The sequence below is a fragment of the Anolis sagrei genome, chromosome 2 (genome assembly GCF_037176765.1).
Source record: "Anolis sagrei isolate rAnoSag1 chromosome 2, rAnoSag1.mat, whole genome shotgun sequence".
Lineage (NCBI taxonomy): Eukaryota > Metazoa > Chordata > Lepidosauria > Squamata > Dactyloidae > Anolis > Anolis sagrei.
This window is the reverse complement of record NC_090022.1, coordinates 27,435,270-27,462,374: the sequence shown is the minus strand read 5'-3', so window position 1 is coordinate 27,462,374 and position 27,105 is coordinate 27,435,270. Positions and strand designations below refer to the sequence as shown.

The following is a 27,105-nucleotide window of genomic DNA, read 5'->3' as shown; positions in this document are numbered from 1 at the left end:
CTGGTCTTAATGAAGGGGAGAGAAAACAGGGCCTGTGTGTTTCCTCCTCGTTGTTTTTCAAGCCCCAGAAGGAGCACCATTGTTTAAAAGTTCTTGTTTTACTTAAGGCCCCTTCCTCACAACTGTATACAATCCCACATTATGCTTTTGAACTGGGATATATGGCAGTGTGGACTCAGGTAACCCAGTACAAAGCAGATATTGTGGGATTTTCTGCCTTGATATTCAATGGGCCCTTCCACACAGCCCTATATCCCTGAATATCAAGGCAGAAAATCCCACAATATCTGCTTGGAAGTGGGTTATATCTGAGTCCACACTCAGATAATGTGGGATTTTCTGCCATGATATTCTGGGATATAAGGCTGTGTGGAAGGGCTCATGGTTAACTGAGTCCACACTACCATATATCCCAGTTCAAAGCAGATAATGTGGGGTTTTATTCAACTGTGTGGAAGGGGCCTTAAATATTCAATTTCAAAGCAGATATTGTGGGTTATTATGCCTTGATATTCTGGGTTATATGTCTGTGTGGAAGGGCCCTGAGTTATATGGCAGTGTGGACCCAGCTCCCTTCCACACAGCTGAGTAAAATCCCACATTATCCCCTTTGAACTGGAATATATGGCAGTGTGGACTGAAATAACCCAGTTTAAAGCTGATACTGTGGGATTTTCCGCCTTGATATTCTGGGTTATATGGCTGTGTGGAAGGGCCCTGAGTTATATGGCAGTGTGGACTCGGGTCCCTTCCACACCGCTAAGTAAAATCCCACATTATCCCCTTTGAACTGGAATATATGGCAGTGTGGACTGAAATAACCCAGTTTAAAGCTGATACTGTGGGATTTTCCGCCTTGATATTCTGGGTTATATGGCTGTGTGGAAGGGCTCAGGGTTAACTGAGTCCACACTACCATATATCCCAGTTCAAAGTAGATAATGTAGGGGTTTATTGAGCTGTGTGGAAGGGGCCTTAAATACTCCCATTTCAAAGCAGATATTGTGGGTTATTCTGCCTAGATATTCTGGGTTACATATCTGTGTGGAAGGGCCCTGAGTTATATGGCAGTGTGAACTCTGGCCCCTTCCACACAGCTGAGTAAAATTAAACATTATCGGCTTTGAATTGGATTATCACAGGCCCACTCCACACAGCTGTATAAAATCCCAGATTATCTGCTTTGAACTGGGTTATATGGCAATATGGACTCAGGTAACCCAGGGCCCTCCCATACAACCCTATATCCCAGAATATCAAGGCAGAAAATCCCACAATATCCGGTTTAAACTGGTGTATATGAAAGTGTGGACTTAGACCATTTCCCCACAACTGAATAAAATCCCACATTTGGCAGTGTAGACTCAGGTAACCCAGTTCAAAGCAGATATTGTGGGATTTTCTGCCTTGATATTCTGGGATATAGGGCTGTGTGGAAGGGCCCTAGGAAGGACATTCCAGAACCAGGGAGCCACCACTGAGGAGGCCCTCTCCCCCATCCCTATCAACCGCACTTGACACCACTTGAACTGCTGTGGCTCATTGCTATGGGATAACAGGGTTTCTAGTTCTACTGGGTGTCTAGCCTTCTCTGAGGACCCTTCCACAGATGAATAAAATCCCACATTATCCACTTTGAACTGGAATATATGGCAGTGTGGACTCAGATAATGCAATTTAAAGCTGATATTATGAGATTTCCACCTTGATATTATGGGTTATATGTCTGGGTGGAAAGGCCCTGAGAGAATTTGGGCGTGCTTTTAAAATGAGTAGAAAGTGGGCACCGAAGAGAATGTTGAATGCATCTACACAGCAGATTTAACGCAGTTTCACACCACTTCCACTACCAGGGCTGTGGTTGCTTTGGAATCGTGAGAGTTGCAGTTTGCTTTGTCAGGGCCCTTCCACACAGCCATATAACCCAGAATATCAAGGCCGAAAATCTCAGAATATCTGCTTTGAACTGGGATATCTGTGTCCACACTGCCATATATTCCAGTTCAAAGCGGATAATGTGGGATTTTATTTAGCTGTGTGGAAGGGGCCTCAGAGAAGGCTAGACACCCAGTAGAACTAGAAACCCTCATATCCCATAGCGATGAGCCACAGCAGTTCAAGTGGTTTTAAGTGCAGTTGATAGGGATGGGAGAGAGGGCCTTCTCGGTGGTGGCTCCGTGGCTCTGGAATGCCCTTCCTAGGGCCCTTCCACACAGCCCTACATCCCAGAATATCAAGACAGAAAGTCCCACAATATCTGCTTTGAACTGGGTTATCTGAGTCCACACTGCCAAATGTGGGACTTTATTCAGCGGTGTGGAAAGGGCCTAAGTCCACAATGCCATAGATCCCAGGTCAAAGCAGATATTGTGGGATTTTCTGCCTTGATATTCTGGGATATAGGGCTGTGTGGAAGGGCCCTCCCGAGTCCACATTGCCATATAACCCAGTTCAAAGCAGATAATGTGGGATTTTATACAGCTGTGTGGAGTGGGCCTGTGATTATCCAATTCAAAGCCGATAATGTAGATTTTTTGCCTTGATATTTTGGATTATATGGCAGCGTAGAAGGGCCCAGTGGTAGATGATTTAGGAATTAGGGGGCCCATCCACACAGCCATATACCCAGAATATCTGGGCAGAAAATCCCACAATATCTGCTTTGAACTGGAAACAACTTGAAGGCACATAACAACAGTGTAAGAAAGAGTAGGCCTAGCTCCTGTATTTGTTATTTTAAATTTGAATCTGTCGGTGGTGCTCCTGTTCCAAACCTGTACATATACTGACTCTTTTATTTATTTTTTAAGAAACCTGTGGCAACCAGTTGCATCTCCACTTATTATTTCTGGGGTGTGAAATGTCACAGTACATTTGGCATTGAAATAGAATTTGTAATGATACAGTTCAGAATCTGAAATGTGTTGAAGACCTCAGGCTTTTTGCTGTTTGCTGTTGTTTTTTATACTCTGAGACCCAAATCAAAATTTTATTACTTTGCACTGTAGCTGGACTGGCTTGTTTGTATTGGGTTTTGGACATAATTCATAACCGGAGAGAAGATCAATTGATAATTAAAAATGTGCCTGTTATTTTAATTTTAAACCAACAACATCCTTCACAGTGAAATTCAAAACATGTTTACTCAGAAATAAGGTATTGAGAATTTAATAGGAATTACACTCCAGTAAATGTGTTTAGGTTGTAGCCTAAGTGGTTCTGTCTAAAATAAACATAGTGCTTTTTCATTAGTCAACTGTCTTCTTTATTAGACTGCAAATCACTATGACGTCTCATCCATTTAATTAGCTTGGTTGAAAAAATCCACTCTTTCATAATTAAAGAGGAGCAGAAGGCGAAAGCCTTTGGTAACCTCCTTTAAAACAAAAATACATTTCTAAATACATTTCTAAAGCCACGTCAATTGGAAATATATAAGCACTATATGATTATAGTAGGGCATTAATTCAGCTGATGATGTATTTGTGTTTTGCAATGTATTTTACATGTACATTAGTAATATTTTATAAATACAAAGGTAAAGGTTTCCCCTTGACATTAAGTCTTGTTGTGTCTGACTCGGGTGGTGCTCATCTCCATTTCTAAGCCGAAGAGCTGGCTTTGTCCGTAGACGCCTCCAAGGTCATGTGGCCAGCATGACTACATGGAGCATCATTACCTTCCCGCCAAAGCGATACCTATTGATCTACTGTACTCAGATTTGCATGTTTTTGAACTGCTAGGTTGGCAGAAGCTGGGCCTGACAGCGGGAACTCACCCCACTCCCCAGATTTGAACCGTCAACCTTTCGGTCAGCAAGTTCAGCAGCTCAGCGGTTTAATCCACTGTGCCACCGGGGGCTCCTATTTTATAAATACTAAAATATAAATGAAAAAATACTATCCACATGGCATTCAAATATAAACACCACAGAGCTTTCAGGGTTTTTCCCCCCATCGGATTTAATTAAAGAACCAGAATGATTTGACAGTCTTTTTACTCTGCAAACAATGCACAGGTGTTGTTTATTTGTTGTGAAATATTCCCACAGCTTTCCTTTGGGTAGAATTTCATTTTCTAGTTTTATACCACATTTCCCCAGAACTCAAAACATCCCCCCCTATTGTTGGTAAAATACACTAAATACTGTACAGATAAACCCGATACGCTTCTAATTTTCAACACTTCATAGCATATAATTGTGCAAGTGTTGCATATATTCATTGGCGCAAACTTGTAACTTTGGTGATAAAGAAATGAAATAATGCTCACTCAGACATTATTGCACAACATCTGGGAAAGGGTTATTGCTCAATAGAAAGAGCTCTAATAACAACAGCTCTTCAACAGCAAACTCATGAATACCAGCAGCATTGTCCTTTTCACTATATTCCAGCTATGAACGATTTGTTGTTTTAATATTTTATGAAAGCTGTATCCCATTGGCTAGAATGTACAGTCCTCTTTTTAAGGAAAAGCTGAGGCGATGTTTCACTCTACATCCAAACTACTCTGGTATGAGAGATTGTCTCTTTTATTTAAGGGCTCCTACAGATTAGTGTAAAACTACTGTTTATTCACTTATGCACATGAATTTGCTTTTATTTTGTTTTTATTTTGGTTGATTTCCACTAATAATTGCACCTTTTTATTCCACTGATAGTTTTTTCCCTATCCTGAGACAAAGGATTGCCAAGATGGTTTCTGATCTAACAGGCAAATTTTGTCTTATAAAAATTATAAGATAGTGTTAAAGTACAAAAGTGCCATTTTACTAATGTATTATAACATTTCCAAAAAAGGACAGGAAAGGAGAGACTCTTTTGTTCTGATATATCTTAGATTTAGGGAGAAAATGATGTGGAGATAATGGTAATAGATATATTTATACATATATTGTATGTACATTAGAAGCACTGAAATGTAAGAAAAATCAGGTTCTCTCTGTATTAGGAAGCCAAGCTGACAGGACGAAAAGGATGCTGAAGGATCTGTGTCCAAGGCACAGGTAAGAGAGGGATGAACATTCGGGGGGGGGGGGGGGGGGGAAGAATGGCCTTGCACAGACAGAGGTAAAAAGTAAGAAGTGGTGCTCTCTCCCTCCCTCTTGACAGGTCAAAATAGGCCTCTTGATGAATCTGTGTAAGCTGAATTCTAGTATCTCTAACTTGCTGCAAGCTAAATGCTGAAACATGCCCCTTGCACGTAGAAAGATATACTTTAATATTTCTATGATGCTAAAGTGACGTAGTGATTATGTTACCAGGGTGTCTGCTGAAAATAAAACCGTACTTTTCTGCCTCAACAAAGGATCGCTCTTGGTATTATCTCTCCTATCAGCCATAACAAAAACAGTGTGAACAAAGGACTGCTAGAAAATATTGTGGGGGCAAGTGAAATTCTATTTGGATTTTTAAAAAAGTTCAAGAACTACAGCATCAAATATCACATACCACAGCCTTTAGCAACCTCCGACATCTTTGCCTTGTCAGGAAGAGCTCCATGAGTGTTTCAACGTACAACTATTTGTTTATATACACTGTAGAATCATTGCAGTTTGACACTACTTCAACTGCAATAGCTCAGTGCTATGGAATCGTGTGTTGGAAATAGCAACCTTCTATAAGCCTCCTACGCTAGTTATTTGTTATGTATATAATTGAGATTGCTTACTGTATTGCACATGTGTGTATTCATATGCAGTTTCCCTTAACTCTATGTTCTGGGAGGGGCTGCAGACATGTGATCAGATATGGGACTATTTGGGACTCTGACTTCATTTGAGAAAGACAGAAGCCATTAGACTTTCAATGTAGAGACTTCAGTAGAAACAGTACAGTTTAGAAGTTAGTTGAAACAGACTATAGAGACTCTGTTAGACTTCCTGAACAGAGAGATGCTTAAGAACAGAGAGATGCTTAGGGCTATGGACAGTTGGTTCTGAGAAAGATGTACTGTGTTATCTACACAGAGAAACTACTTCAAAATCTTGTCTGTAACTGGATTGATGTACAAAGTACCTGTATACTGAATACATGAAATTTATGAGTAAACCAACTATGTTATTTTTAAAGAAGTCTACTTATTTTTGGTCTCTTGAGAGCATGATTTAAACCAAGATATTTCTGGGAGAGTAGTTTTTGGGCAACTGAAAAGAACACTTCTGAAACAGTGCTATACATATATTTTTGTGCATTGGCATATATTTGTCCCTAACAGTTCAAAGAGATATTTAGGATAGCAGCTGAAAAACAGCTGAAAAACCTAATTGTCTTGCATGAATGCTGGTGGATAGTTATCATTAAGGTGAAGGTTGACTCAAGTGGGTTTTAAACTCTTCTCAGGGAAATTTCCATTTCCCAAAAGGTTATGGTGAATGCCATTTTCAAAAAGGTTATGGCAACATTTTTCCAAAAGGTTATGATTTCTGACAAGGCCATGCCTTTCCAAGGATCATAATTTCTCCAAAATCACGGGACTTGTAGTTTTACAAAGTCTTTAGCCTTCTCTTCCAAAGGCTGTTCGTACCTCATCAAACTGCAACTCCCGTGATTCTATATCATTGGGCCATGGCAGTTAAGGTGGTGTCATGTTTCACCCTATAAGAACTGTCATAGGGCCCTTCGACACAGCCATATAACCCAGAATATCAAAGCAGATAACTCACAGTATCTGCTTTGAACTGGATTATCTGAGTTCAGTCTGCCATATAATCCAGTTCAGTGTGGATTTTATACAGCTGCGTGGAAGGGGCCAATCTGCTTTGGATCTTTGGAGCTCCTGTTGAAAATCTGTGGGAGAAGATGCCGCAGCTTTTAAATCTTTTTAAAGATCTGTTGCTTCAGAAAGCCATGGCAATGAGCTCCTTGCAAAGATCAAGAAGCCCAAAGATCAAGAATCACATAAAGATTCAACAGTTTGTGTTGGATAAAGTAATGCATGCAAAGAAAAGATCAATCTTACCATTAATCCAGTTCTACTATTTGTACTGTGGAACTTCATATTTACTGGGGACTGTAAATAGCAGGAAATTGTGCTCATTATTTTGAACTGAAAGGTTTTGTAAAGCAGTTCTATTTAAAAGGGGAGCTATAGAAGACTTGTGGCCCATAGTACTATTACCCCTAATAGTCATGGAAGGGATATAACATGGCACCAGCAGAATTGGACTGGCACAAATATAAGTAGCTCTATATATTTTTTTAAAAAAAGGTCTCAGAATTGTTCCATAAATATTGGACTTGATCCAACTAAAATTAACTGCATTGAATTCCATATGGTAAACACATGCTTATATATTTTCTCAGGAAAATAGATAGGGCTTAAAGTGCTTAGCTTTCTGAAATACATGCTATGTATGGAACCCAAATAGTTGCTTCTACAAAAGCAATAAGGATTACAAGCTTAGCTTGCTGTAATTTGTTACACCCAAAAAATGTGAAACTCAGCTTTCCACTTCTTAAAGCAATGCTTCTTAAAAGATTGACGATTTGTTTTAAGGCAACTGTGACTGTAAACAGTTACTAGGGAAGGCATTACTCTTTCATGTTTATTTTTTTTCTCAAGATGTCTTGGTATCTCAAAATGCCAACCCTTCCCAATAACACAACACAGAGGAGACTTACAGAAAAAAACACACCTTCCATCTGGAGTATTACATGTCAGTGCTTTAACTTGTCATGCCCTGATTCCAGGATGGTACATTTTGTATTCTACCTCCTTACTTATGTTTCCTAATCCCTTCCCACACAGTCAACATCTTGCAGGCATTGAGCATGTTCATTAATCCTTATCGGGTTCTTGGGAGGTGTTTTTCTATTTAGGTTTTACTCCCAATATGTTTATACCTTTTCAGATTTTAGAGAGCGTGCATGGTATCACCCTAATCCTGTCACATACACTTAAACATTTCACTTGAAAACCAGGACAAGTCTGGCCAAGCAATATCAGAGTGCAGTCAAGATGGCAAAAGTTATTAATGAGGAATAACACACAAGCTATTAAAAATAAAGTGTTTAAAAGTGTGTGCATGTATCTATATATATGGATATATAGATACATGCACACACATGTGTGTATATGGATGTTTGTGTGTATACACAAACATCTTAATTTTAAATATTAAAAAACCCATGGACATTAGGGTAGTATCCAAAAACACTTAAAAAAGCAATATCTATCTGTGTTAATTGTACTTGGACACCACCTTGATTCCTTTGTTTTATTTACTCTCCCTCCCTCCTATCTATCTATCTATCTATCTATCTATCTATCTATCTGGCTGTCTTCCTTCTCTACAGAGTGTATCTGCATTGGAGTCAGAAATATGCTTTGTTTTCAAAGTTTCACCAGGATAAATATTTGAAATGTTTCTCCAACTATGGCAACCACCTTTTGTTCCAGAGGGCAGCTGTCTTGTTTTTTTTGTTGCAGGGAAATGCCGCCTTTAGCATTGATGTATTTTTGAAACTAGATACAAATATATGAGAAACAAAACATGCCACACTACAGACTTGACCTGTCTGTCTCTCTTTCCTAACAGACAAGCTTGAGAAATGAATGTGAATCTGTGGAATATCAAAGATTTATTTAGCACTCCCACAAAAATGGGGTAAGTTGTTTGACATTGCTGTAGCTTTGTTATCGTATTGTTGTGTCGCATCAACATCACACAGTCTTGTACTGTCTGATTCTGTCATGCAAATTATAGTTAGCATAATCTAGGAACTGGACAAGGGAAATTATATGTGGAAGATGAATAGGAGGGTGAGATGGGCAGAAAATAGTGGATGCAGAGGAGAGTGTCTATATTTATTTATTTATTTATTTATTTATTTATTTATGTAAAACATTTCTACCCCACCCTTCTCACACACCCCCGGGGGGAGGGCTCAGGATGGCTATCTAGAGCACATTCCTTGTCATCCACACTAGATTGACTTCGGCATCTGAATGGTGTCTTTGTGATAATGCACACAATCAGAATTAGCTCAGATATGATCAATGAATAAATTAATCAATCACTCAGTTACTGAATCCAGATGATCATGTAATAGCATTGAATCATAGAAATTCAAGAACAGTTTTGCTGGATCAGACCAAGTTCCAGCACACTGTTTCTTACGGAAGCCAAACACATGCCTTCCTTAAGAAACTCTCAAGAGTGCCATGACATTGTTGTCCAACTCTTTTCTGCAGCATCTGATATTTATAGGGTATATCTGTACTACTTCTGTAATTAGATGCTACATTTAGGTTTCTGTCATGATTAATACAGAATATGTGGAGGCATGCTGGGAATAAGCACACAAATATCTGCTCAGGAAAGTTCCTGGTTTGTCTTGCGTAAATATAATTATCTGACCTTATACCACTCATGGCAATTATTTCTGAATATCAAAGACATTTCATAATATCTGGATTAGCTCCCAGGGGAATACTGTCTTTGCTAGTAAAGTAAAATGTAACTCCTGTCCAGTGAAGCTATATTAAAAAGAGTTTGTTAGCCTATTTAAGAATTGAGAAAGAATACAGTGCATGATGATGCAAAAGCCCACAGCCATATGATTTTTTTAAAGTCACAAGTAGGTGGAGAAAGATTGCATTGTTGAGTTGATAGGACTAGTATTTATGGCAATGCCCATGTAAATCCATAAATTTAAGTTGACATGTAATTTGCTATTTTTAACTTATTGCAAGAACACAGATCTGATAATATGGTTTAATTTTACTTGAAAGGGGATATTAAAAGGCACATAAGATATTGCTTGTCTGCCAGATCAAATTACAGTATTGTACGGTTTGCAAGCTATTTATCGCCATGATTTCCCTTGTGCAGTTTACAGTAGTGAGCTTATTATGTGAAAAGGTCTTTCTTGTATTGATGTAGATAGTCCTGAAATGAATAATGACATTCAGAATATAATTTACTTACTGTTCAACTGTGTAGCTTATTTCACTACATTTATGAGTTTGGGTATTTCATTAGACATAAAGTTAGCACCTAAATCTAGAGTTTGACAAAGTAAACATTTTTTCCTATTGTAGATTGCCAGAGAAAGACCGGGGATTCATTAGAAGGAGGAAAGGGAAAGAACGAGTAGAATAGAAATCAATGCAGAGATATTTTAGACCCATTTCACAAAAAGTAAACTTAATCCTCTATTGTACTTCATCAAGAATTTGGTCCCCAATAGTGTACAATATAAATAAGACTATCATTTAAGTCTGCTGATTTACCATCGCTGAATCGCTGCCAGTATGCTTTGCTGTGATGGTGTGTGAGGAACAGAATTAAGACAAGACATGACAAGAAATTAGTAATGGGGTAAATTAAGGGAAATGTAGTAGTATTCACCTCAGGCAAGCAACGTAGTAGAATTTTTCAAGGCAGAGAGTGACAACAGAGTTAATATGGATACAGTTATTTTCCTCTGGCATGATTTATCTTTTAAATAAACATGTCCTGCTTGATTGTGTTAGCATCTAGAAAGCTTCAGATGTCTCCCTAGAAGACTCTTGAGTTAAGCATGCTACGTTCATAAATAAATGGATTCTGCCCCCAAAATTTATCCTAGTATATGGATAATACACAAAAGCTTTTAAGAAGGCAAGAGAGGTGCACTTTAGATTTGATGTCACATTATATTCAAGTAAATACGGTACTTGCTTCAATTTAAAAAACCATGCATCTGTTAATGCAGGCTATGATAGCATTCACCTTTTTGCTGCTGCATCACACTACTTGTTGAAGTATGCAACCTCCAACCTATGTCTATAAAATTTTCTGGCTGAAATGTAGAATTTGTCTTCATTTAATTTCTTTTTGTTAATTTTTACTCAAGAGTAAAATGTGTAGTCTAACGACCTAACAGCTGATGTGGAGGAAACATCCTGAGGGTATTGCCCATCATTAAAAGGTGTTTAACAGTGGAATACGCTGCATTGGAGTATGGTGGAGTTTCCTTTGGAGGTTTTTCAACAGAGGCTGGAAGACCATCTATTGGGGGTGCTTTGATTGTTACTCCTACTTGGCAACAGAAGATGGAAAACTATAACATACTAGAATAGATACTAGTGTCTGTGCCAAAACTAATTCAGAGTAGGAGAGGGAACAAATATATCCTAAATAAGTATTTGCTCCTCTGCACCTGCCTGGATTGCCAGGTTCCTATTTCAAGCAAAAGTACTTGTTAGAGTGAAGTTGTAGCATACTGGTCTGGGCATGACTGTCTCATGCTTATGTCAATAACCAGCTTACAAATAGATCTGTTGTAAATTAGCCCCAAACCATTGTGTGATTATTTTGGAATATCAGTTTCCATTACTAATGTAGGAGAGAGAAAAAGTACATAGCTTTGGGTAGTATTGAATCCTTTTTCGAATAGAATTTGAGGACAGCATAAAGTAATGCATGCATCTGGAACACAGCTGAGGTCTTAGTTTGATGTTATTATATTTAAAGCAACATTTGCATATTTATTACATTTCTACAGTCATATGCTTCCTAGTCATTTTTCCTGATGTGTCAGTGCTTGTCTTCCAATATGGCTGGCATGCTATAAATAGCAGAGGTAAAAAGAAAAAAAAGTACTGTTTCATTAGAATTGGGTTCCTGGCATCCAATATGCATGTCAGTGTTTGAAAAGCATTATATGAAAGACACAGAAAAGGAAATGACCAGACATGTAGTAAAAACCAAAATGAATATGTTTCATGGTGTAGCAGATAGATGATTAGGGATGCAGAAGTAAAAGGAGAAATGTACATCTTAAATATAGAACTGGAATTGGTCCAAAAAACTCTGTTGTCTAAATCAGAAATTAATTTGGCATACAAAGCTGAAAATTTCTTCTCTACCCCAACCAAAAAAATAAATAAAATACAATACCAAAGTCAATAGGTAACACTTTAATGCCCTTTCATGACATTCAAAATCTGATGCTAAATGTCAGCACTTTGCCAAGAACAGTCAGTGGATTTGCTGCCATGAGGAAGGTGAGTGTATCTTGAGTTTACCACTGCTGCTACTGCTTGTTTGATAGTAGCAAACAACAATGACCTGCAGTTATTCTAAATTAGATGGGAGTTCTGCAGATGCTCTCTGCTCTACAGGGACAGTGTACCACACTGAGACACTTTCCTTACAATTTGAGCAGCTGTAAGAATAAAGCAAATGTCTTGGCCATCCCTGGATAGCACTGTCAACGTCAGAGAGAAAATGGGAATGTGTGGACATGATGGTCAGCATTCTTTTAGTGATACATACAGGTGTAAGTGCCACCTGCATGCACATATATTTTTGGAGGACAGGACACAGGGCTATTCACTAATCCATAGTGCCTTATCCAAAATCCCCCCCCCCCCTCCCGGGTAGCTATAAGCCTAGGATAGACTGCTGATGTTCACTAACGGGGAGGAGAAGCATGGGGAAGGCAATTAATATGATGAAGGGAAGTCTGAGCTTGAAGACTGTGCATCCTCATTTCCTCTCTCTTCCCCAGATAAGACCAGCCATATCTTCATTATCTAAATCACCCTTCCTCCTTTCCTCACTGGTAATCAGTAGTAATCCCTCCTGGGGCTTGACACCTACCAGGGCAAGAAAAAGAAGGGGAAAAATATAACATAATAATTGCTTTGATATGGATCTGCATGGGTAGAGCGTTGTGCTCTGTCTGTTTGGTATAGGATCTCAGGCAGTGAAAGGCAACAGAAGGCACAAGAGTAGTATGGATGGAGAAATTAGAAGACAGGTGTGCACACACAAAAAAAATAGTAGAAGAAAACAGAGAGCAACACTGAAAAAGATGGATGTAATGTAAACTCAGAGGGGAAATGAGGTCACAACTACATAAACAGCTACTAAAACAGAATACAGAGGAAGGATGAAGCAGGACTATGAAGATGGCATTGCTGATATGAGAAGAAAAGATCTTGAAAATATGAGAGAATAAGAGGTTAATGCGTATGAGAGAGAAAGAGAGAGAGAGAGAGAGACCAAGCAACTGGGGGAAACTAGAGAATGCAGGTTCAAAGATGGCCTAACCAAAATGTAATAGGTTTAATTAAATTAAATCAGAGATAATTCTATAGATAATTGGGTTAATTTTTCATATTTTGGTAAGTATATTTTCCACAGAAAGTGCAAATAATACACAATATGACTCCTGTATCCACGAAAGATTTGTTCTGACCTATTAATACCTGAAACTGTGGAGAATAATCTTGTATTTTGACTATACTTGCGCCAGAAGTATATCAAAAGGAGTGAATTATTTTAAAAAGAAATGCATTTGATGGCAACAGCAGGAATAAAAAACCCAGCTATACAGAAAGCATATGCTTCATTAATTGCTTGCACACAGGCACAGCCAGGCAGTTTTTACCTTGGTTCCCTTCATGTGGCCACTCCGCTGCTGAGGAAGCAGGCTGAGCAATTGAACGACAGTGGAGCAGCTTCATGACAGGAGCTAAGGCTGGCTGACATTGCAATTCATGCTATGCAAGCTACCAACTGGTAGGAAGAAGTAGGAGAAATGTCTTTCCATGTGTTGATACAGGCAGTCCCTTTGGCCCCTTCCACACAGCTAAATAAAATTCCACATTTTCTGCTTTGAACTGGAATATATAGCAGGGTGGATTCAGATAACCCAGTTCAAAACTGATATTGTAGGATTTTCTGCCTTGATATTCTGGGTTATATGGCTGTGTGGAAGAGCCCTAATGCCCCTTCTCCACTGCCATATAATCCATGTTATCAAAACAGATAATCCACATCATCTGCTTTGAACTGGACTTTATTAGTCTACACTGCCATATAATCCAGTTCAAAACAGATAATCTGGATTTTATTTGGCAGTGTAGATAGAAGGGGCATAAGACTGAAAATGTTGCATTCAGTTCCTATTCCCATCAGTAACTTCAGGCTTCCAACTCTACTATATTCTATTGAGGACTCCTCCAGTATTTTCCTCCTTTTCATTCCGTTCATGTTATTTCATTTCCAAATATGCGTAAGGTGGGAAGAGAACGGAAGAATCAAGCATTTACTGGCCACATCTGAAGTGTGAAATGCCCAGCGAAAAATGCTGTTGCATTCTATGTTTCATGGGTTTTACGTTTTTAGCATGATGAAAATTGGAAGGTGCTTTGACTGAAAATGTGAATATCTAGTGAACATTTATTAGGGTTGCCTATGTAGGGTTTAGGTGGCTTTGGGAATCACAAAGAAACTCAATTTTTATGTCATGTATACTTCATATATTTGTCAAGATTTTATTAGTTGCATTTGCTTAGGACCCCCCTTTTTGTTGTCATGTTTCAGACCTAATAAACCACCCAGCTGGACCAGCGCTCCTAGTGATTACAACAGCATGAGCGATTCTCAGTTCCTTTTGGGTTCCCAATTCTGTCCAGAGAACTCGCAGTCAGGACCACTCCCATTTGAATTTTGTATCCAGCAAAGGCAAGACAGAAATTCACAGCAAAATTCTCAAGATGTGAGTTTAATGTAGACAGTCTCTTTATTGGCATTGTGCTGTCTTTGGAAAGTAGTAAAATGTTAATGTAGATTTATGGCCCTTCTACACAGCTCTATATCCCACAATATCTGCTTTGAACTGGGTTTCCAAGTCCACACTACCATATATTCCAGTTCAAAGCAGATAATGTGATATTTTATTCAGCTGTGTGGAAGGGGCTATAATATTATCTTTGAAAAATGGTAGAGATATAAAGTAGAGGCCCTTCCACCCAGCCCTATATCCCAGAATATAAAGGCAGAAAATACCACAATATCTGCTTTGAACTGGGTTATTTGAGTCCACACTCAGATAATGTGGGGTTTTCTGCCTTGATATTCTGGGATATAGGACTGTGTGGAAGGGTCCTAAGCTTCATGGTTGAACAGGGATTGAAATCTTATTTAATGCGAGTACAACAATCCACTATCCCTAATATCTTAGAGAAGACTAAATTGCTGTAAGGTCCAAGCAAAATCTTGTTAGCATATTGTATAGATTGCAAGAGAGCACATTTAGGAAGTCCCAGGGCTATTCTGAACCCATTGATTTTGGTGGAAAATTTGCACTGTGGACTTAAGGTGTGTAATCTCCCATGCACTTCTTCTACAGGTGAAAATGGGCTTCCAGAATACTTTTCAAGGTACTTCTAACCAGGATGTGTATGAAGACACACCTTGTTAGAAAAGGGGGAAATGACTTTTATTTTGTGCTGCCACCATGATGCTGAATGCAACAGTGTGCACACCAAACTGCTTATCACACTTGTCAGAAAAAATGTCACCTATATTCATTAAGAAATAATAACATTGCTACGTGCTTATGTTACAGCACTATTACACCATTGCCTTTAAAATTAGCAATGAAGTAAAATGTTATTTAAAAAGTAACACTGTGGCGGCACAAGAAAGCAGTGGTGAGATCTTTGGAACACATCATCATGCAGTTAAGTTATTTGTAAATACAAATATATCAGGACTGCACCATTATTGCATTAGAACCACAAATCATTTGTGTTTTTTTAAAAATAGAAAATGTCTAAAAAGTATTTGAAGATAATAAAGGATAGAAATAGATCAAGTAACACAGCTGTTCTCTTGGGAAGTCTTGTATTTTCTATCCCAAGAGGTGGAGGTAATCTGAGGTTTTTCTGCCATAGATTTCCTTGGGAATCCCCAAAGGAAGGACAAGTAAATCATACCACCTGTGCAATCGTTCTCGCAATGAAGCAGAATGAAACATTTGCACGCAAACTGGCTACTGTACAGTAGTGGAGAAAATAAGTCATTAACATGAAAAAAGATCGAAGGAGCCCCCAGTGGCGCAGTGGGTTAAACCGCTGAGCTGCTGAACTTGCTTCCCGAAAGGCCACAGGTTTGAATCCAAGGAGCGGCATGAGCTCCCGCTGTTAGCCCCAACTTCTGCCAACCTAGCAGTTTGAAAACATACAAATGTGAGTAGATCAATAGGTACCGCTCCAGCAGGAAGGTAATGGCGCTCCATGCAGTCATGCCGGTCACTTGACCTTGGCGATGTCTACGGACAACGCCGGCTCTTCAGTTTAGAAATAGAGATGACCACCAAACCCCAACAACATGAGTGGACTTAACGTCAGGGGAAAACCTTTATCTTTACCTAACATGAAAAAAAAATCAAGTTCCCAAATACACTGGAAGAACCAATGTGATAAGGTTAAGGCAAAAGTGAAGTTAATTCACAGGTATAGCATTGTGTGATAAACATCTTTTTCTTTCTCTTTTTTATGCCTTTTCCTCAAAAACAGAATGAGTCTAGTATCTTTGCAAAATACACGTCTAAACCACAGCTCTTTGGAGGAGACGGAAAGGATAAAGGCTCACTTAATTTTCCTTCTGGAAGATTCAAAGGTGTTTTGGAGCAATTTGAAGAGAATAAGAGAAAGATAAAAGAAAAACACGATAAGTATGCAAGTTGTAGAATTAGTTTCCTTTCTGCTATTGAAAACAACAATACTGTATAATTGTATAAGCTCTACGGGAAGCTAAAAGAACATTTCAATTTGATAAGAAATTGGCTAGCAGAGAGCTCTCTTCCCCACATTTACAGATTCACATTTTACATAATGAGTATCTTGGTGGGAGCAGGATGATGTGTGTTGAGTGAGAGAAAGATGATTCCTTCAAATTCCCTGTTTCATAAACGATAAACTCATTTTTGTCGTTAACCTGATATTGTTTAAAGACAAAAAAATATTCCTCTGGTGGAGGGTTCAGTAATCCTGGTGGCAGTAGTAGATTAATGAAAAGCAGAAAAATTGGCATGTTGTGGTGGGGATGTTGATTTCACCATGCACTGATTAGTGCCATGAAGAAGGGCTGTTAGATAATTTGGAAGAGGATTCAGTTGTCATGGTACACCACAGAATCACTGACATTTTCTTATGAGGCTGTGAAACCTGAACTTAAGTTGCCAAGCATTGCTTCTGGTTTGCATCTAATTTTTTGAGGCAGAAATCCTAAAAGGTAAACTTTGCCATCCAGAGAATCGCTTTAATATTTCCCAGGACTAAATGTAAACTTAGACCAGGGGTGTCCAAACTTTTAAAGCTGAAGGCCAGTTCACAGTCCCTCAGACTGTTGGGGAGCTGGACTATAGTTTGAAAAAAGCATGAATGCAATCATATGTACACACTGCATATATCTTATTGTAGTGCAAAAAACCCCATGAAAGAACAATACAATGTATAAAACGAAGAACAATTTTGAAAGAACCGTTTTTCAATGGGAGGTGTTGGCCTGCTTTTGGCTGATGAGAGAGTCAAGTTAATTAGAATTGTTGTTGTGTGTCTTCAAGTTGTATCAGAGAGTAGCATATGTTGTCTCAAAGTCTAGTGGAGTCTCCTTCTTGAGGTTTTTCAGCACAGGTGGCATGGGCATCTGTTGGGAGGGCTTTGATTGTGGCAGGGGAGCTTATAGTTGCCACCTGGCTCTTCCCTTTACATCCCAAGAGAGGAGCCACAGCAAAGGGCAGCCTTTTTGGAAAACATGGGGACAGCAATGCGGGATGAAGGTGAGGCGGAGAAGAAAGGGAAGGAAGCCAGGCCAGACCTTCCTGGCCATGCAGCAGCAGTGACAGTGGCAGCAGCAAGTGCTTTGGGCAAGCAGGGCAATTGCGGAGCCTTCCTTTGCAAAGAAATAAAGAAAAAGAGAAGAGAGAGAAAGAGACAAAGTGCCACTGAGATGGTATGTCACAGGCTGGAACCATCCAAGGAGAAGGTAACACATAATTGGGGTGATGTAATGAAAGAGGCCATCATCTCTCTTTCCTCCTAAGGAGCCCGCCTTTTCTGGGGCCCTGATACCCAAGAAGGAAGGAAGGAAGGAACAAAGAGAGAGTGAGGAAGTCGAAGGAGGGAGGGAGGAAAGAAGCAAGGGAAGAAGGAGGGAGGGAGGGAGGGAAAGAGGGGGGCGGTGGAAATTTGAACACGGACTGCAATTGGCCCCTGGCCCAGACTTTGGACATACCTGGCTTAGACCTTCTGATTCACATAGCATTTTTTCTTTTCACAGACCTAACCAGCATCTCCTATTACTGTCCCATGTCGGCTTGTTGCTGATATGGGACAGTAATTCCTCCTTTCTCGTATCTGTTGCTTCCTTACAAAATGTGTATCTTTCTCCCACACTGATACTGGTGTAAACTTCCTATGGGCTTTTATATGGGCTTATTGGACTTGCTGTGAGATTCAAACTTGTCTTCTCTGAGAGCTGTTAACAAGGGGCTCTCTGTGCAATTCTCCCCTTTTGTTGCATTATGTAAATCTTGTGCCAGGATATCATCATTTTCAGTAGTTTGTAAATCATTTTGGAAGACTGTACCAGAACGGAGATATAGAAAAGCTTTGGATAGATTGGTTAATAAGTGCCAGGATTTGAGAATGGTGGACTCTGAAAGAGATAAGCGTTCCACCTCTACTTTTGTCCCGATGACACCTCGGTGCAATAATTCTGTCAGTATTGTCGAAGGCTTTCATGGCCGGAATTACTGGGTTGTTGTAGATTTTTTCAGGCCATATGACCATGTTCTAGAGGCATTCTCTCCTCACGTTTCGCCTGCATCTATGGCTAGGATCCTCAGAGGTAGTGAGGTCTGTTGGAACTAGGAAAACTGGGTTTATATATCTGTGGAATATCCAGGGTGGGACAAAGAACTCTTGTCTGTTGGAGCTAGGTGTGAATGTTTCAACTGCCCACCTTGATTAGCATTTGATGACCTGGCAGTTTTTTTGGTGTGGCTTTTTAGTGCCTGGGGGAGTCTTTTGTTGAGAGCTGATTACCTGTCCCTGATTGTTTCCTCTCTGTTGTTTTGCTGTTGTAATTTTAGAGTTACTCAATAGTGCACCAACAAAATTTGGCCAACATTTGCTGCATGGTGTACCAGGCCTCATAGTGTCAGCATGATTGTCATGGGATCTTTGACTGATATTTTGATTGTTAGATATTTATGCGCCCCCTCTCTAAAATCTCCTGTGGGGAATGCCCTAACAGAATAAAGAGGATGCTGGTAATCAATTTCAAAGTGGTAATGGAGTCCCCAGTGGTACAGTGGGTTAAAGCGCTGAGCTGCTGAACTGACTGAAAGATCGCAGGTTCAAATCTGGGGAGCAGCATGAGCTCCCGCTGTTAGCCCCTGCTTCTGCCAACCTAGCAGTTTGAAAACATGCAAATGTGAGTAGATCAATAGGTACCATTCTGGCGGGAAGATAATGGCACTCCATTAGGTTATGCTGGCCACATGACCTTGGAAGTGTCTGCAGACAACGCTAGCTCTTCGTCTTAGAAATGGAAATGAGAACCAACCCCCAGAGTCAGACACGACTAGACATGACTTACCTTTACCTTTAATGGCTTGTCAGACAGCACCAAAATGGCAGTGTTCATTACTTTAACTGATAATTCTCATTCACTGGGAAAAGGAGGGGGAAATGAATGGGTAATGGATTATATAGTGGACCCCTTGCTTAAATATGTATGAGTAGGAACAGAGGTGTCACATGGCATTTTGCTACCTGGGACAAAGGACATGATATTGCCTCCATTTCATGTAAAGGAGCTGATTAGGATGGCAGTTGAATGTTATTTCAACAGTGAGGATCAGATAAGAATGTATACCACAGCTGCATGATGCAGGACACTTAGGAGGATGCAGAGTGAGCAGTGTTTCGCACATAGCTCCGTATTTCTGAAGAGAGGAATTAGAGCAATGTCTGTGGGGCTACCGAGGGTTCTGAGGTGGTTGCTCTTTTCTGGAAACTGGTAGGGCCCATCCTAAGAAACAATCATGGCTGCATAAATCTCAGATGCATTAACTTTCCACCTTCTCATTCTCAAGGGAATCTGTGCTTGCCATTCAGAGAAATGTATTAAAATTTATCAAAGGCACTGTGATTTTACCAGTATTTACATATTGAGTAGAAGTAGGACATCACCATCAATATAAGTCATATGCAGTGAAAAGACGTCTGTTTTTCAAAATGTGCACCTTTGTTGTTAATCACATTTTATAAATAAGCAGTTTAAAGCTGTGTGTTCTACTGACAAGGCAGCCTCCCTGAGGCATTTTCTTAGAAACTCTTTGTTAGCAGGAGAGGATTAGGACAACCCTTTTAAAAAATCAAAGAAGTCATTTGCTGAGGAGGTCAGCAGCCTCGGCAGCCCAAACTGTGCAGGATTTCAATGATTTTTTTCTGCCTATCGACTGATGAATAATTCCAACTCTATACATAGTCTGTTCAAGGGGAGAAAAACCTGAAAAAGAAGAGAAAGAGAATGTGCGTTCTTGAAAACAAATCCTATTTCAATTTAAAACATAATGCAAATATGATCAACCCATCTCCCCTGAAATATATTCAAATGCATCTAATAAGCCTCTTACAAGGAAACATGCTTTCCATAGGTAAATTAAAAGAGAAGCTGGCACTGGACAAATTGACAAAGATTTAGAAAAAACATCCCTGGTTTCTTTTTGTTATAATCATCCTACCCAAAACGTCTTCCTTACATATGGCGTCCAAATGTCTTAGAGCTCTATCCTTTCTGTATGTTTTGTTTGCTTTTCTGGATCAATGGATAATGAAAGAGCCTACGGCTAACCCCAAATATTTTGCTCACTGAGGCAAAGAACAAGATCCTTTCTCCCCTGTTCCTTGTAAAAACCAACTTGGCTAGCTAGATTGATCTTTTTCTTCAAAACTGACAGAAGGGCAACATATTTTTCCACATCTGAAGGCAGCATGCTATCCATGTATTAGCATACTTGGGCAGGCCTCCAGGCACATGCCTCTTTCCTACAACACCTTTCTACTTAAGCCTAACTCCTGTTTATATCAGTGTTTGCCTTCTGAAATCTTCAAATAAAGTTTTGATTCTTCAGCATTTTTTCTCTACTATTTAAACCGATGTCTTGAGGATTGTCTGAATCTGCAAAAAGAAATATGTTGATGTTCTCTGCTCAAAAAAGGAACCATCAAAACAATTCCAGAACCACTATTGTTTTGAGGGTTCTTCTCCTGATGCTTTATCATAATTCAGAAGAAATGGGGTCATTGTCCTCTTTTTACCCCCAAAATATCAATGGCTACATCCTAACTTCCCTAACTTCCATAGTTGCACAGAGGAGATTGGTTTGTGACACTTGACCTGAAGGACACATACTTTTACATAGGGATTTCATTAGCACATATATGTTTTCTTTCATTTACTATGGGAAAAACAGCTTAACAGTTCTGTACCTCTTCCTTCCAGTTGTACATAGACCCTTGTGTTTTCATGAAATATATGGCTGTCATCGCTGCCTGGACCAGACAAAATGGTGTAATAGTATTTGCTATATAGACAACTAGAGATATTGGTGGTGAAGAAAGCATTCTGTACTTTAAAAACTTTCCCTGAGGGAAAGTAATTCAAGTCATTACAGACAACATAACGGTAATGTATTATCTAAACAAGTAAGGAAAAACCAAGACCCTTCTTCACCTCACACTATGCATTTGTACTGGCATTTCCTCAGAAGGACCTGCATCTCCACAATCCACCACCTGAGAGATGAAAACATTTTGGTGGATGCCCTGAACAGATGCTTGGACTCATTCCACAAGTGGATGCTCCATTCTGCCATACTTCACAGTATTTCAAACTTGGGGCATCCTACAGGTGTTCTGTTCAACAAACGTTTACTCCAGGATTCCTTCCAGTTTCACCAAGGTCCCATGGTATATGTCTTCCCTCCCTGTTCACTCACTACTAGGGTGATAGTAAAGATCTCAGCTGGCAATACCAAAGCATCCTCATAATACCATGGTGTCAAAACAACCCTGATTTGCTCCGCTTCACCAACTGTCTCGGAGCTCCTATCTTCAGTTTCCACTCTGGCTAGACCAACTCACCATCCATATGGGATACAGGTGAAATATCCAGATCTTGACACTCTCAAGTTGACAGGGTGGAGGGTGTTCCTTTAGCATCTTTGAGCTGATTCAGGGAATTATCAGTGCTGTGCAAATACCTTTACTTAAAGGTCCCATACTTTGTCCTTGAATAGAGGGCTTTCTTCATCCTGAGCCCAGATTTGTCATGTCCTCAAATCCCTCCTCTACCTTTTCAATGTGGACCTTTCCCCCTAATCACTCAAGCATTACAGTACCTAGCTGACATCTCATCTCAATTCCAGCTGAACAGAATATGATTGTGTTTCCAAGATCCTCTGGTGAACACATTCTTCAAAGTTTACCAGAATTTATTTTCCCTGTATTTGGGACTGACTCCTGAGTGAAATCTAGAACTAGTGTTGTCCCAACTGTCTTAGAAACACTTTGAACTGATAACTTCATGGGAATCTTTATTTACTTGGCAACAGACATATTTCTTAGTGGCTAGTACCTTTGCCAAAGCTCTGTATTGTCTGAGTTGAGCAGCCCTGCTTAAGTTTTCATTGGAACAAGATTGTCCTTGGGCCAGACATTTCTTTTTAATGTAAAGTGATCTCTTCATTCCATGTCAAACTAGAATTTGTGCTGCCAGCATTCATACAGAATCAAACTACTGACTTAGAGACAGTTTTATGTGACTTGGACATTCAAAGGACCTTGCCTTTCTATATCAATAGGACTTCTGATTATCGTAGGAGCCAGAAACTTTTCTTTGGTATTCTTCTCCAAAACTGCTGGTTTCAGCGTATGGTCTTTCATAATGAGTGCTATCCATGATCTACCTGGCTTATGAACTGACCAGGAAGGACCCTCCAGTCTGGTTTTGTGGGCACCTTACTAGGGCAGCAGCTGCATTCTCCACTTTCCTGAGTGTGCAGAATGGCTCTGTGGTCCCAGCCTCTGATTTTTCTTATTGCAGACTGGATGCTCAGTCCAAGACTGATGCTGCCTTAGAGAAGGGCAATGTTGTTTGCAGATCTGAAGTAATGATTAGGAGACAATGTTTTATTCATCTGTGGCATGGCACTCCTACTACCTATGGTTAGTAGTATGTTAGTATTTCATTTGTGTGGATCACAAAGACAATTAAAAAAAGGTTGCATACCAGTAACTACTTCTGTGAAAACGCAGCTGTCAATGTACAGCTTTATCTCCCCTTTGGGAGATAAGCGAGGTATAATGTTGTACTCTAGCACTGGAACACCATTTCACCCAACACAATGCCAGAGTTCACTAATCCAATAAAAGAATATTTATTAAGGAAAGTATATAAACACGGAAAAGGGCAAATTGAAAAGGTCAGTTAAGTAGACAATGCAATTCTCAAAAGAAGCCAGAGTTCAATAGCAGTAATCTAAAAATGACAGGGAGCACAAGGAATCCAAAACCACAGAATTAATCCAAAGATATATCCATGAGGCTGCCCTGAGTCTCCCTTTGAGGGGAGAGAAGGGTGGGGTAGAAATAAATAAATAAATGAACATGAGAACTTTTCCAAGGTGAAGTCTACAAAGAAATACAGGCATAAACGGGAACTTGAAACAGGAATCTTGACAATACATGATCCAAGAACTCGGGATCATAAACAGGAGACCAATCTCCTTTAGCAACATTATCTCCTCTGAAAGGCTTGCAAGCAAGCCACTTAATTTAAACCCTCCAAGTCACCCATGACATCATGCCTCATGCATCTGGATCTCCAGGCCTTATAGCCTCTGAAAAAAAATCTAGTTTGCCAGCTTTTCACACCCTGCTTTCTCAGGTCTAATCTATTCTCCCTTGAAAACTCCTCATCTTCCCAAGGCCTTTCTCAAAGGAAATAGTACTTTCATTTTCACCTGTTGCTTGGGAATGAGCTGAAGAATCCATAACACCAGCCTCATCTGCCCAAAATTTCCTCCAATCATTCACAGACTCTTCACTTTGCAACCCTTCATCCCCAACCGACTCATATTCTGAACATTCAGAAAAATCCTTTGATGCTTGCCAGACCACAACATATTATTATTATTATTATTATTATTATTATTATTATTTCACACAACCCCACCCACCTGTCCTTCATCAAGTCCTGTTGAGTACTGATTTTGCAGCATTGATGGAGCTGAGGATTTAGGTAAGAAATACAAGGAAATGAATCCTGGAGGGCAGGTGCAGACAGCCCCATTTGGATGAGTTTATAGATGTCTACTGAAAGAATTACATTTACTGGTATACAACTGCCCTTTCCCATTTAGACTGCAGTTATAATTGCACCCTTTTTAAAATAACAGGTCAATATACAGATATGATTATATCAAATTTATTTCTGTTTTTGAAAACATTAAACAGAACTTTCTCATCTGTCACATTTTGTGCCCAATTATAGCTACTTCATACGTTGCAAGTGACATTTTAGGTATCAATCATCATCAGTTCCTTTATTTTAGCTATTTCTTAGACTGACCTAATCATGCTGCAAAAAGGGTCAAGTATTTTTCCTTTGTGACATTTATTAATAACAAGCGACTTAACTCCATCCCCTGCATTTCACCGCTGATGTCATTTCATGCGCATTTTAATTTGTTTTAAAGGTTTTTAATCCTTACAGTTCCAAGTCCAAGCTTCTAAACCATCTCCTGTTCAGGAGAGATTTTGTTTTTGAAGCAAATCCTTTTTTAAAAAGGCAGTGAAGAGCATTGCAGAATCCCTGCCACCAACAGGGTTACATACAGATGAGATATAAAGCTCTTATCCCTAAAATGTCACTTGCAAAGTATGAAATGGCTACAATTTGCTTGATGCAGCTTTTCAGGTAGGATAATGCAAATTTAAGTCCTTGGTAACCATTTGAGCCATAGATACCGTATGCCTTTCAGCCCTCTAATCTTGGAAAACAGGTATGATTTCCAGAGGTGTACACTATCTTTCAGGTGCATCCCAGATAGTTTAGAACACATTATTCTTCAGAATATTTTTCTGCAGACCATTCTTGCCTCTAGTAACTAGCTGGTTTTGCCACAACACTCAAGAGAGAAGTTGCTTCTTTTACCCTTGACTTGACTGCACAATAGCTACTGCTTCCTCCTCCTATCTTCCTTAGGTGCTAGATGTTCTTTAGTCTGGTAGAGAACTCATTCACTTGTGTGAATGTAATGTCAGGATTTTCCCATATGTTTAGAATTTGCATGGACTCCCTATGATCATACAGTAGCTGATTCTCATTCTGTACATGTACAAATAGCCTTTGCAAATTGTGCTATTATGTGAGGAGTCTTCAAAACGTTTCCACACTATTTATATTTTATATTGAAAAAAGTGAGGGTGGGAATAGTAGTTATTGGTCATGCCTGAGAGTGTCATATGACTAGTCTGTTTGGCAAGCCATCTAACCTTGTAGTCTTGTATAAGAGATGTCACGTTGTGGAGAAGATGGCTGCAAACCCTATAAATTGCATCAAAGAGGAACAGCATTCTGTCATACACTTTTTGTGAGGATGGATGACCTCACAAAAATTGATACATTGATTGTGCCTTTCCTTTATGGCAGGGGGTTGGACATGGCCCATGTGGTCTCTTCCAATTCTTTGATTCTATGGGTAGAAGGAGTGTGGGAGCATAAATTCATCTCTGCATGTGCATTCAGTATGGGGATAAAGTCCTTCCTCACAGAGTTGTCTATGAGTGAATTGAAATGTTTGAAAATGGCTGTATTAGTCTGACGGATGCAGAATGTTCTGGACAGCCAGCTAGAGCTATGAGCACAAGGAATGAAGAAAGAACCCTGGAGCTGATTCGCAAAAACAGAAGAGTAACAGTTGAAGAGGTTACAGGAAATCTGAATGTGAGTCTTGTCTATGCACCGATTAATGACATCCTTAATTAAGTTCAGTAAAGTGCATGCCAGGTGGGTGCCTTAGCAACTGGCAGAAGAGCATAAGTGCACGCATCAAGCAGGTAGTACAAAAGCAGCAGTGCATCAATGGCTTCACACTCAAGCAAAAACATTGTTTTTGCTAATAGCATTAGGAAGCTGGTGTGACACTGCGAAAAATGCATCATAATGGAAGGGGACTGTGTAGAAAATTTTGAATATGGTAAATAAAGTTTTTAAAAGTGCGGAAACGTTTCTGAAGACCCCTCGTATGAATTAAAATGAAACATTAATCCTGGATGGCTTAATGACATTAGTGACAGCATTGACATTAGTGACAGCATTGATAAATGGCTAGATATATGTGTAGTCATGCAAATGGATTCTATACATATATGTTTAACAATCATAACTAAAAAAGAAACAGCTTTTTAGAATTTTTGTCTAGACTTATACCTACCATGTGTTCATCTGGACTTTAGACTGGTCAAGTCAATGACTTTGAGTCACCAAGCAGCCATCCTCATGTCCATGTTCAATGCATCCCTACGTCATGATCACCCTACTTTGGAATATTTTGCAAATATATTCCCCACCTCTTATTCCTTCATGCTCCATTCATTATTACTTCATTGGTTCTCATTTACAAGTACCATTTCAAATGTTTTCTCTCATACTAAGCTACCATGGGCTTTTGCTGTTACTAGATCCAAGCAAATTAAACTGACTTGTTGAAACAATAATTCCCACACTTGCTTAGCATCTCTAGCTTAGCTTTAGCCATCTGTCAACATTTTAAGAAATTCAGGGTTACTGAGGGAATCTTACTAATGGAATTATTTGACTATAGGGGTGAAAGTTCCCTGGAGAGAAATACTTTAATGAGGAATTAAGGCATTTCAAAACTGCAATTTTTGCAATGTAATGCATGCTGCCTCTTGAGATTATCCTGGTTGTTCTCTCCATTTTGCATCTGTCTAATTTACATACTAATTTTGTGTTTCATATGTATTTTCCTTTCAGTGAGCTTTTAAACACTTTTATTTTGAACACCAAGGAAAGCCTTCAAAGGGTAAGTAAATCCAAATTATAAATTGGAAATGTCAGAGGGGATTTTGCAGAACTGTTCCTCTACTTCTGTTTAATGGACCATGTGGCTTTTGTCATGCAATACGAAAAAATATAATTGAACCTTCTGTTTGAATGCTTTCTGAAAACACTCAATATCTTGAAAACAGAGAATGCAATGGAAATGAATAAATGTC

The 27,105-nt window shown here is 39.4% G+C and overlaps 1 protein-coding gene across 1 annotated transcript in view; it reads left to right on the top strand.

The window, feature by feature from the left end:
- Positions 1-8,549: 8,549 nt before the first annotated feature.
- IHO1 (interactor of HORMAD1 1) overlaps positions 8,550-27,105 on the top strand; it is a 36,334-nt gene continuing 17,778 nt past the window's right edge. The window contains exons 1-4 of the mRNA XM_067464776.1: positions 8,550-8,611; positions 14,327-14,501; positions 16,306-16,463; positions 26,864-26,912. Coding sequence (XP_067320877.1) covers positions 8,556-8,611; positions 14,327-14,501; positions 16,306-16,463; positions 26,864-26,912 — 438 coding nt within the window. The 5' untranslated portion in view covers positions 8,550-8,555. The remainder of the gene's footprint in view (positions 8,612-14,326; positions 14,502-16,305; positions 16,464-26,863; positions 26,913-27,105) is intronic.